Source organism: Saimiri boliviensis, chromosome 6 (genome assembly GCF_048565385.1).
Source record: "Saimiri boliviensis isolate mSaiBol1 chromosome 6, mSaiBol1.pri, whole genome shotgun sequence".
In the NCBI taxonomy this organism is placed as follows: domain Eukaryota; kingdom Metazoa; phylum Chordata; class Mammalia; order Primates; family Cebidae; genus Saimiri; species Saimiri boliviensis.
The window spans coordinates 8,446,740-8,458,816 of NC_133454.1; the positions used below are offsets into that span (position 1 = coordinate 8,446,740).

The 12,077-nt window shown below is 40.7% G+C and overlaps 1 protein-coding gene and 2 non-coding genes across 7 annotated transcripts in view; all 3 read right to left on the bottom strand.

The window, feature by feature from the left end:
• Window positions 1-12,077, bottom strand: part of CEP295 (centrosomal protein 295) — a 61,827-nt gene that overhangs the window by 6,976 nt on the left and 42,774 nt on the right. For all 5 annotated transcript variants that reach the window (XM_039462195.2, XM_074400327.1, XM_074400328.1 and 2 more), the window contains 3 exons: window positions 2,812-2,912; window positions 2,180-2,276; window positions 1,256-1,453 (listed from right to left, as the gene is read on the bottom strand). In XM_039462195.2, coding sequence (XP_039318129.2) covers window positions 1,256-1,453; window positions 2,180-2,276; window positions 2,812-2,912 — 396 coding nt within the window. The remainder of the gene's footprint in view (window positions 1-1,255; window positions 1,454-2,179; window positions 2,277-2,811; window positions 2,913-12,077) is intronic.
• Window positions 2,364-2,433, bottom strand: LOC120361013 (small nucleolar RNA U2-30). The gene has a single exon (XR_005577376.1). It is a non-coding gene; the product is annotated as a small nucleolar RNA U2-30 (small nucleolar RNA).
• On the bottom strand, window positions 2,608-2,687 carry LOC120361014 (small nucleolar RNA U2-19). The gene has a single exon (XR_005577377.1). It is a non-coding gene; the product is annotated as a small nucleolar RNA U2-19 (small nucleolar RNA).

A 12,077-nucleotide genomic window follows, 5' to 3' on the forward strand; every position in this document is an offset into this window, starting at 1 on the left:
CCGTCTCTACTAGAAATACAAAAAATTAGCTGGGCGTCGTGGTGCGTGCCTGTAATCCCAGCTACTCAGGAGGCTGAGGCAGGAGAATTGCCTGAACCCAGGGGGCGGAGGTTGCGGTGAGCCGAGATTGCGCCATTGCACTCCAGCCTGGGTAACAAGAGCGAAACTCCGTCTCAAAAAAAAAAAAAAAAAAGAAAAATTTAATTATATTTTTTTAAAAACATTTTTTAAAATAGAAGCAAGGTCTTGGTGTTGTCAAGGCTGGTCTTGAAATCCTGGGCTCAAGCAATCCTCCTGCCGCAGCCTCCCAAAGTGCTAGGATTACAGGTATGAACAAACTTCTGACAAATATAAATTTCCATTTCTACAGCCTTATGAGGCTAATTAGGATCAAAAGGACATATGTAACCACTGCTTCAGTCTAAGCTTAAGAAAGGAAAAAGGCTCACTGTATTCAGTTTTAGTGTGGGTGAAACATTGTGCTTTATGTGTACTATCTCATTTAATCTCTAACATTCCTCTTTTATAAAGATGAAAAAGCAACTTGCCCATGGTTTTACAGCTAGGAAATGGTTAGGTTCTGACTCAAATCCAGATCTGATTTCTGAGATCCTGCTCTTATTTATCAGCAATACTGCCTCAACCCTAATAACTAACTTTGCAATGGTAAAGGAAGATTTGCTAATTAATCTCCTATATATGTGCCTCAGTTGTCTAATTGACTCCAGATCCCCCTTTTCACTCAATATGCCCTCAATATTTTCTTTTTTTTTTTTTTTTTTGAGACGGAGTTTCACTCTTGTTACGCAGGCTGGAGTGCAATGGCGCGATCTTGGCTCACCGCAACCTCCGCCTCCTGGGTTCAGGCAAGTCTCCTGTCTCAGCCTCCTGAGTGGCTGGGATTACAGGCACGCACCACCATGCCCAGCTAACTTTTTGTATTTTTAGTAGAGACGGGGTTTCACCATATTGACCAGGATGGTCTCGATCTTTTGACCTCGTGATCCACCCGCCTCGGCCTCCCAAATTGCTGGGATTACAGGCTTGAGCCACCGCGCCCAGCCAGTATTTTCTATGGTATAACTATGTTGTAGCAGGCCATAGAACATGAAGCTCAAATAATCACTGCATAAAATTAAAAATGATGAAAGGCGAAAATTTAAAACTTAATTTACATAAAAGTATTGCTTTAACATTATTTTACCCTGCAAATCTGTTTTTTCAGGTATCATATTTGCTTCATTAATGTACTTGCCTATCATTTCCTGAAAGTGTGTGTGACCACATGTAGTTTTTTCCACTTCAGGCAACAAAGATTTATGACCATCTGAAGAGTTCTGCCGTTGATAAGTATCTTGTGTTGAAGGAACTATGGAACTTAAAATATTTGTTTCCTCTTCTTTACCAATGGTATATTCTTGCTCGCTATCATCCATGTGCTCTGAAAATGACTCTGAAAATTGAGTTTAATGAAAATATGTAATTCACAGTGACAATATATCCCTTTTAATGGAATATTCCTTACAGACAGATACTGTACTCGGTTACAGACACATTTTAGTGAAGAGGCATGGCAATACATATTGCTAAGAGATCAGTACAACCATGAAATTTGTTCAGATACATTTCCACTGAATGAGCAAATATAATGGCAACTGCTTCTCAAAGTGTTGGTGGTGATCCACAGAACATCCCTGTTACTTCCAGTAACGTCTGGGATACCATACACTCTCCAACGTTTACTGGGTGGGAATATTTTACTTTTTTTTTTTAGACAGGGTTTTACTATGTTGTCCAGGCTGGAGTTCAGTGGCACAATCCTGGCTCATTGCAGCCTTGACCTCCCAGGCTCAAGCGATGCCCCCACCTCGGCCTCCTAAGTGGCTGGGACTACAGGCATGTACCACCACACCTAGCTAACTTTTGTATTTTTTGTCAAGATGGGAGTTCTACCATGTTGCCCAGGATGGTCTCAAACTTCTGGGCTCAAGTGATCCTCTCACCTCAAGGTGCTGGGATTACAGGCATGAGCCACCACACCCGGCCATACTTTACTTTTGAGATTTAGAGAAACAGTCCCCCAATGTGTATCATGAGAAACCAATGTTTCCTTCCACCACTGTATTGCAACTCAACTGGTGCTGGTCTTTCAACTTATTTATAAACATTTACACATTACCTGGATCTATAAGGCTCAAATCTGTGTTTTCATAACTTAAAAGGCTCCCAGTGGAAACGGTTACTGAAGATAATGGCTCATGAGAAAGTGTTTTAGCCTAGAAATTAAGGGGAATATTAGACCACGATGTAGCCAGTGGTATCCAGGAAAACCCCAAATCACAAATCTCAGCAGTGGTCATTTCCGAGCTCAGGTCAAGTGTAGAAACCTTCATAGTTACAAAGGTCAGTAGTAAAACCTTTTCATCATTGCCCAGAAATGATTAAGCTTTCATAGACATACATACATACCCCCAACCCCCAATCTCATTTATTCCTACAACTGTTATCTATAAACACATGTGCATGCACCCCCACACATACACCCCCACACACCCACACACACCAGACATATGCCCTTATTGTTTTATAATGTTTTATAGTTTTGCTTCTCAGAACTGTAGAGATCATGCATGAGATAGACTGGAAAGCCTTCTGATGTTCAGATTTGGCTAGTTTCATCATTGATCCACTTTGGTAAAAGCAGATCTCAGAGAACACAGACTTTAATGTTATCATACAGCTTCTGGAAACTAAAGAGAATATGAAGCCAAACAGCTCTAAAAATTGAGTGAACATTAAGACATTACTAACCTTATCATCTGGCTTCACAGATGGACCCAAATATGTATGTTCTTCCTCCACAGCATAACTTAACACTGCGTGATTTTCAGTAATAGATTCCTTGACCTTAACTGAAAAATAGATTTCGGAGTTCAAGATGGGGAAAAAAATACAGATGGGATAGAACAAATAAAATTCTTAGTACCACAGGACACCATTCCCTGCTTTCCTACATCTATTTCTTACTTTTCTTCTTAAAGTTGTCTTAGAGCTAACTAAGAAAAAATTCACCTTATTTGTTTAAAACATTCACTAGTCAGCAAAACACTTTTTCCTGGAAAACTGTAGCTATTGTTATTTTATGAATAAAATGCTTTAAAAATATCTGAATATTAGATCTAAAATCTAGAAAAGAACCAGTGTGATGAGAAATGCTTTTGTCTTTTTTTTTTTTTTTTTTTTTTTTTTTTTGAGAGAGAGCCGAGTTGCTCTGATGTCCAGGCTGGAGTGCAGTGGTATGATCTCCGCTCACCACAACCTCTGCCTCCTGGGTTCAAGTGATTCTCTTGCCTCAGCCTCCAGACTAGCTGGGATTACAGGTGTGCACGACCACGCCTGGCTAATATTTTGTATTTTCAGTAGAGATGGGGTTTCACCTTGTTGGCCAGGCTGGTTTCGAACTCCTAACCTCATGATCCACTTGCCTCGGCCTCCCAAAGTGTTGGGGTTACAGGCGTGAGCCACTGCACCCGACCATCACTATTTTAAGTGGAAAAGCAAGAATATTAAATCATAAACACCGTATGTCAAAGATGAGAAAAAAATCCATATAAACGAGACAATAATGAAAAACCAGGACCAGGCACGGTGGCTTACACCTATAATCCCAGCACTTTGGTAGGCTGAGGCAGGCGGATCACTTGAGCTCAGGAGCTTGAGACCAGCCTGGGCAACATGGTGAAACCTCGTCTCTTAAAAAAAATACAAAGTTAGCCTGGCACAGTGGTAGGCCCCTGTAGTCCCGGCTACTCAGGAGACCGAGGTGGGACGATGGCTTGTGCCTGGGAGGCAGAGGTTTTAGTGAGCTGAGAACATGCCACTGCAGCCTCTACAACAGAGCCAGACCCTTTCTCCAAAAAAAAAAAAAACAACAACAAAAAAAAACCAGACCAAAATGTAGCCAGTGGTTGTTTATGAATGGCTGCACAAGGAGTTATTATTTTTACTTGTACTGTTACTTTTAATACTATTATTTCATTTTTTTAGAGACAGAGTCTCGCTATATTTCCTAGTCTGGTCTTAAACTGCTAGGCTCAAGTGATCCTCCTGCCTTTAGCCTCCTGAGTAGCTGGGATAACAGGCATAAGCCACTATGCCGAGGTTTTTTTTTTTTTTCTTTTACAGCTTTCTAAATTCACAGTGAGCATATATTACTTTTATGATGAATTATCATTCCTAATTCTGTCTCATATTAAAAACTCATGTATTTTGAGCTTATTTTCCTTCTTATTCCAAGTGACCGACACTTGTGAGAAAACTCACCAAGGCATATTGTAGTCTGTGGCTCTGAAAAGTAGAATTAAAACTGCCTCACTGAATATAAACAAAATTCTGCTTCACAATCTTTATATTAAAAGGTATGCACATTAAAGGTATTGAGGTGGGAGGACTGCTTAAGGCCAGTAGTTTCAGACCAGTCTGTGCAACCTAGCAGGACGTCATCTCTACCAAAAAAAATAAAAAATTAGCTGGGCATGGTGGCACACTCCTGTAGTCCTAGCTACCTGGGAGGCTGAGGTAGGTGGATGGCTTGAGCCCAGGATTTTGGGTGAGCTATGATGGCACCACCACACTCCAGCCTGGGTAACAGTGTGAGCAACGGTGTCTTAAAAAAAAAAAAAAATCAGAAAACGAAACAAAGCTGATACCAAATATTTGTCTTTAAACACAACATAATATAATTTTTACATGTCAAGGTCTTGCTCTATCACCCAGGGTGGCTGCTAAAATTTTATAGTGAATTTTTACTTTTTTCTTCTACTCTTAAGCAGCTCATTTTAAAAGCTAATTGGAAAAGGAGAAGTTAATCTGGGTTGTTCAATTCAATAATAATAATTACATTTATTTACTATTACCTGTAATATACCTAGAAGACTCCCTCAGCGGAGGTATGAACGAAGAAGGCAGCATTTGGGTAGTACTAAGAAGTGAAAAGTAAAAGTGAGGGAAAGGAGCAAGATCAGAGTCCTTGAAGATGCTGAAAAATTCCATGGATAGGTCCCTGAAAGTTGGAAGAGAAATAACTGTCCTCATCATTTGGGATGTGGTTCACTGACAACAGTTCCTAAAAAGGGGAACTGACACCATGAAAGTAACACCTTACTGTTATCTTTTCATGCCATGCAGGAAGGCACCATTTCCTGTTTTTCTACAGAGGCAGAGAGTACAAAGCTTGCAGTTAGTGACTCCATCTTAAAAATCTGTTAAATCAAGGTGTTCCACAGAAACAATGGAGTAGTTATAACAAAACAGAGCTTTCTAAAATAGAAACAATCTGGGCCAGGTGTGGTGGCTCACACCTAAAATCCCAACACTTTGGGAAGCCAAGGTGAGGATTGCTCACGCCTAGGAGTTCAAGACCAGCCTGGACAACATAGTAAGACCATGTTTCTACAAAAAAATTTAAAAATTAGCCGGGCAGGGTAGTGTATGCCTGTAGTACTAGCTACTAGGGCAGCTAAGGAGGAAGGATCAACTAAGCCTGGAAGGTCAAGGCTGCAATAAGCTGTGGTTGCATCACTGCATAGCTGAGGTGATAGAGCGAGACCCTGTCTCAAAATAGAATAAAATAAAATTGAAACAATCTGAATCTGGGAGTGATTCCTGGTATCCAGGAGCTGACCTGGCACTATCAGGTTGGGCCTGCTGTTCTGCTAAACATCAACAATTCCGTGGAATGCCAATATCAGAAAAGGCCATTCTGTGGCCATCATAAAGAAAAAAAATGACACACCTTGTAACCACATCTGCACACAGACAAAACCATGAACACTGTCTAAACTACAAGAATGGCCAAGCATTCCTTCATCCTGGCTAACAGGAGTGACTACTCCTGTTTTAGCAGTTGCAACTTTAGCTTCACTCCATTCATACCACCTCCTAGCTAAGAACTTCTCAGGTAATGAAACATAATTACTCCTGCTTCCTGACATCCAGTACTAACAACCAAAGCTGTTTCCTTGAACCTTTCTCCCAATCCCCTAAAAACAAGCCCAAATCCTTTAAGTACTTTCTAAATAGCCATTTACTGAGATGCCTCATGGTTGCCCATGGTGTGCATTCCCCCACCTTGCAACAGGTGAGACACTCAACAGGTGTAGACATTCAGCTACAGGTGCGTTCCTCAGAGTCTTTAGCTAGAGGATATCAACAAGTAGAATAAAAAGAAAACACAAATATCCATTGTGTAAATAAAAAGAATGATGTAGTGGGGAGGTGGAGCAAGACAGACGAATACAGACTGTTTCTACAGACTGTCCTCACCATACAAATTTCAAACTTGGCAACTATCTAAACAAAAAAGTACCTTCATGAGAACCAAAAATCAGGGGAGCAATCACAGTACCTGGTTTTAACTTCTTATCACTGACAACGGCACTGAAGAGCACAGCAGAGAGTCTTGAAATGCCAATACCACCCTCCCCTCATCTTTAGGCAGTGGCCACATGGTGCAGAGAGAGAATCTGTATGCTTGGGGAAGGAGAGCACAGCCATTTTGGGACTTGAAATTGGAACTCAGTTTGGCCAGCACCAGGCAGAACTCAGCCAACGACCATGGAGGGAGCAGTAAGACCAGCCCCAGCCAGAGGGGAAGTGCCCACCCCGGCAATTGGAAGCTGAATTCTGTCAAGTCTTGCCATTGTGGGCTAAATTTAGTGCTCTGGAGTCCTAAATAAACTTGAAGGGCTATTTAGGCCACAAAGACGGCAACTCCTAGACGAAGTCCTAGTGTGTGCTGGGCTCAGAGCTTGTAGACTTGGGGGGTAACACCACCTAGTGAAAATCAGCTACAGTAGTGAAGGGAGTGCTTGTGCCACTCCTCCCCTAACCCCAAGCAGCACAGCTTACAGTTCTAAAAGAGACCCCTTCCTTCTGCTTGAGAGAAGAGGGAAGAATAAAGAGGACTTTGTTTTGCAACTTCAATATCCACTCAGTTACAGAATAATGCACTGGGCAGATCTGTGAGGTCCCCATACTAGGACCTAGCTGTTAGATGACATTTATAGACACACCCTGGGCTAGAAGGGAACCTGCTACCTTGAAGAGAAGGACTCAGTCCTGGCAGAATTCATCACCTGCTGACTAAAGAGCCCTTGGGTCCTAGCCGTGGTAGCCAGGTAGTATATGCCATGGGCCTTGGGTGAGGCTCTGAGACATGCTGACTTCATGGCTTCATGTGTGACCCAGCATACTCACAGCTGTGGTGGCTATGAGAAGAGACTCCTTCTGCTTGAGAAAAGCGGAAGAACAAAGGGGACTTTGCCTTGCAGCTTAGGTACCAGCTTGGCCACAGTGGGGAAGAGCACCAAGTGGGATCTCGGGGGTCCCTGATTCCAGGCCTAGGCTTTTGGAAGGCATCTCTGGATCTACCCTGGGTCAGAGAGGAGGAGGAAGCCCACTGCCCTGAAGGAAGAGTCCCATGCCTGGCAGCATTCACCAAAAGCTAACTGAAGAACCGCTGGGCCTTAAGTGATTATCAGCGGTACCACGACAGTACTCTCCATAGGCCCACGGCGGTGTTAGACAAGGGAAGAGATTCCTTTGCCTAGGTAAGTGGAAAGGACTTCATGGTTTTGGTGCCAATTTAGCCAAACAGAGTACCGGGTAGAGTTCTAAAGATTCCAATTCCAGGCCCTGGCTTCTGGACAACATCTCTGGATTTACCCAGGGCCAACTGCCACTCTAAAGGGAGGGACAACTGGCTTCACCCCCTGCTGACTGTAGAGCTGTAGGGGCTTGAATGAACAAAGGTGGGAGCCAGGTAGTGGTTACAGCGGGCCTTGGGCAAGACCCAGTACTGTGCTGGCTCAGGTCCGGCCCAGCACAGTCCCAGAGATGGTGGCCACAGTGGTGCTTGTGTCACCCCTCCTCTACCTAGCTAAGCACAGAGAGAGAGAAACTCTGTTTGGGAGACATGAAGGTAAAGAATAAAAGTCTCTACTTGGTAGTCCCGAAAATTCTTCTGGATCTTATCCAAGACCACCAAGGCAGTACCTCTATGAGCCTGCAATAACTACAGTGATACAGTTTGATATACAAACTATTATCAATTAGTTTGTCTAATATCAATCCCACTTGTACTACTCTGAAAAACAGAAGAGAAGGGAGTACTTCCAAACTCATTCCACAAGGCTAGTATTGCCCTAATCCCAAAACCAGACAAAGACGCAGTAAAAGAAAATTTACAAGTCAGTATCTCTGATGAATACTGATGCAAAAATCTTCAATAAAATACTAGCAAATCAAATTCAACAACACATTAAAAAGATCATTCAGTCTGACCAAGTGGAATTTATCCCAGGGATGCAAGCATAGTTCTACGTATGTAAAACAAACAATGTGATACCATATCAACAGAATGAAGGACAAAAACCATATAATCATTTCAACTGTTGCTGTAAAAGCATTTGATAAAATTCAACATCGCTTCATGATAAAACCCTTAAAAAACTGGGTACATGGCCAGGCGCGGTGGCTCAAGCCTGTAATCCCAGCACTTTGGGAGGCCAAGGCGGGTGGATCACGAGGTCGAGAGATCGAGACCATCCTGGTCAACATGGTGAAACCCCGTCTCTACTGAAAATACAAAAAATTAGCTGAGCATGGTGGCGCGTGCCTGTAATCCCAGCTACTCAGGAGGCTGAGGCAGGAGAATTGCCTGAACCCAGGAGGCGGAGGTTGCGGTGAGCCGAGATCGCGCCATTGCACTCCAGCCTGGGTAACAAGAGCGAAACTCTGTCTCAAAAACAAAAACAAAAACAAAAAACAAAACTGGGTACAGAAGGAAGTATCTCAACACAAAAAAAACCATACATGAAAGACCCATAGCCAGTATCATACCAAATGGGGGAAAACCGGAAAGTCTTTCCTCTAAGATCTGAAACACAGGAATGCCCACTTTCACCACTGTTACTCCACATATTATTGGTACTGGAAGTCCTAGCTAGGGCAATCACACAAGAGAAGGAAATAAAGGGCATCCAAATTGGAAAGGAAGAAATCCAATTATCCTTGTTTGCAGATGATACGAGTTTATATCATTATCTGGAAAGAAACCTAGAGACTCCACAAGAAAACTATTACAACTCTTAAATTCAGTATAGTTGCAGGATACAAAATCAACATATGAAAATCAGTACCATTTCTATATGCCAATAGCAAATGACTGGAAAAAGAAATCAAGAAAGTAATCCCATTTACAATTAGCTACAAAGAAAATTAAATAGGAATTAACCAAAGTGAAAAATTTCTACAACAAAAACTATAAAAGGTTGATGCAAGAAATTAAAGAGGACATTAAAAAAATGGAAAAATATTCCATGTTCCTGGATTAGAAAAATCCCAACAGTATTTAAAATGTCCATAATACCCAAAGCAATCTCCAGATTCAATTCAATCCCTATCAAAATCCCAATGACATTCTTCACAGAAATAGAAAAAAAAAAATCTTACAATTTATATGGAACCACAAAAGACCCAGAATAGCCAAAGCTATCCTGAGCAAAAAGAACAAAACTGGAGGAATCTACCTAACTTCAAATTATACTACAGAGCTGTAGTAATCAAAGTAGCATGGTACTAGTGTAAAAACAGACGCACAGACCAATGAAACAGAAGAGAGAACCCAGAAACAATTTTATACATTGACTGTGTACTCAGTTTTTAAAGGTGCCAAGAACATACATAGGGGAAAAGAGAGTCTTTTCAGTAAATGGTGCTGGGAAAACTGGATATCCATATACAGAAGAATGAAACTAGACCTCTATCTCTTACCATATGCAAGAATCAAACCAAAATGGATTAAAGACTTAAATCTAAGACCACAAACTATAAAACTACTAAGAGAAAACATTGGGAAAACTCCAGGTCATTGGTCTGGGCAAAGATTTCTGGAATGATACCCCATAAGCATAGGAAACCAAAGCAGAAATGGACAAATGGATCACATCAAATTTACAAGCTTCTGCACAGCAAAGGAAACAATCAACAAAGCGAAGAGACAACCCATAGGATGGGAGAAAATATTTGTAAACCACCCATCTGACAAGGGATTCATAACCAGCATATATAAGGAGCTCAAACAACTCTGTAGAAAATAACCTAATTATCTGATTTTAAAAATGGGCAAAAAATCCAGGTATTTCTCAGAAGAAGAAATACAAATGGCAATCAGGCATATGAAAAGGTGCTCAACATCACTGATCACTAGAGAAATGCAAATCAAAGCTACTTTGAGATATCCTCCCAGTCCAGTTAAAATGGCTTTTATCCAAGACAGGTTTTGCAAAGATGTGGTGAGAGAGAACACTGTTGGTGGTAATATAAATTAGTACAACCATCATGAAGATCAGTTTGGAGGTTCCTCAAAGTAAAAATATTGCTGCCATATAATCCAGCAATCCTGCTGCTAGATATATATCCAAAAGAAAGGAAATCAGTATATTGAGGAGATATCTACACTCCCATGTGGACTGCAGCACTGTTCACAATAGCCAAGATCTGGAAGCAACGTGTGTCCATCAACAAACAAATGGATAAAGAAAATGTGGCATAGCTGGGCGCGGTGGCTCAAGCCTGTAATCCCAGCACTTTGGGAGGCCAAGGCGGGTGGATCACAAGGTCAAGATAACGAGACCATCCTGGTCAACAAGGTGAAACCCCGTCTCTACTAAAAATACAAAAATTAGCTGGGCGTGGTTGTGCGTGCCTGTAATCCTAGCTACTCAGGAAGCTGAGAGACAGGAGAATTGCCTGAACCCAGGAGGTGGAGGTTGCGGTGAGCCGAGATTGCGCCATTGCACTCCAGCCTGGGTAACAAGAGCGAAACTCCGTCTCAAAAAAAAAAAAAAAAAGAAGATAATATGGCATATATCACAATGGAGTACTATTTGGCCATAAAAAGGAACAAGATCACGTCTTTTGCAATAACTTGGATGGAACTGGAGGTTATTATGTTAAGTGAAATAACCCAGGCACAGAAACTTCACATATTCTCTTATTTGTGGGAACTCAAAATTAAGACAACTGAACTCAAGGAGACAGAGAGTAGAACGATGGTTATTAGAGGCTGGAATGCTTAGTCAGGGGTTGTGGGAGAGTGGGGATGGCTAATGGGAACAAATAAGCAGTCAGATAGAATAAATTATAGTATTTGATAGCATAAAAGGGGACTAGAGTGAGTAACTTCATTGTACATTTTGCAGTAACTAAAACTATAATTGAATTTTGTTTGTAAAAAAGTATGAGTGCTTGAGGTGATAAATACCCCATTTACCATGATGTGAATATTACACACTGTATACCAGTAATCAAATTGTCCCATATACCCATAAATATATATACCTACTATGTACCCACAAAAATTAAAAATTGAAACAAAAGAACAATGTGTTTTATTTTAAAAAGTAAAAAATTATGGTTCACTGAAAATTATACCCTCTACAAGTTATTTTAATCCACAATTTAAAGAGATGTTAAAGTCAATCTTTTTTATAAACCCTCAAAAGAATATCTTTCTTTCATCCCTTGTTCCACTCAACTATAGATAGAAGTTATCAATTATCTATGTAGACATACAGCCAAAATAAAAATAAATCTGGCTAGAAACTGTAACTTCTTAAAAGATGCCTTACAACTAATGAACAAGTACTACAACTATGCTCTGTAGGATCAGTACAGAAGATTACATATAAAATATCTTTTGTGCTACATATTTATATATATATACACACACACACACACACACAAATTCAGAAGTAAGAAGATGAACATTGGCTGTCTTTCGGTGTTGGGATTAACTGATTTAAAGATTTCTCCTTGTAATTATCTTTATTTCCAAATATTTAAAAATAAACATATAACAGCTTATTTGGAATGCCCACAGACAGAACTTTTAAAATATCTAACAGTATTTAATTAGATATGGATTGTTACAAATAGGCTTAAACATAAATTTATACATGTTGCCAACTGTATAAAAATTATGTCTTGATAAACTTATTACTGGGATTTATTTA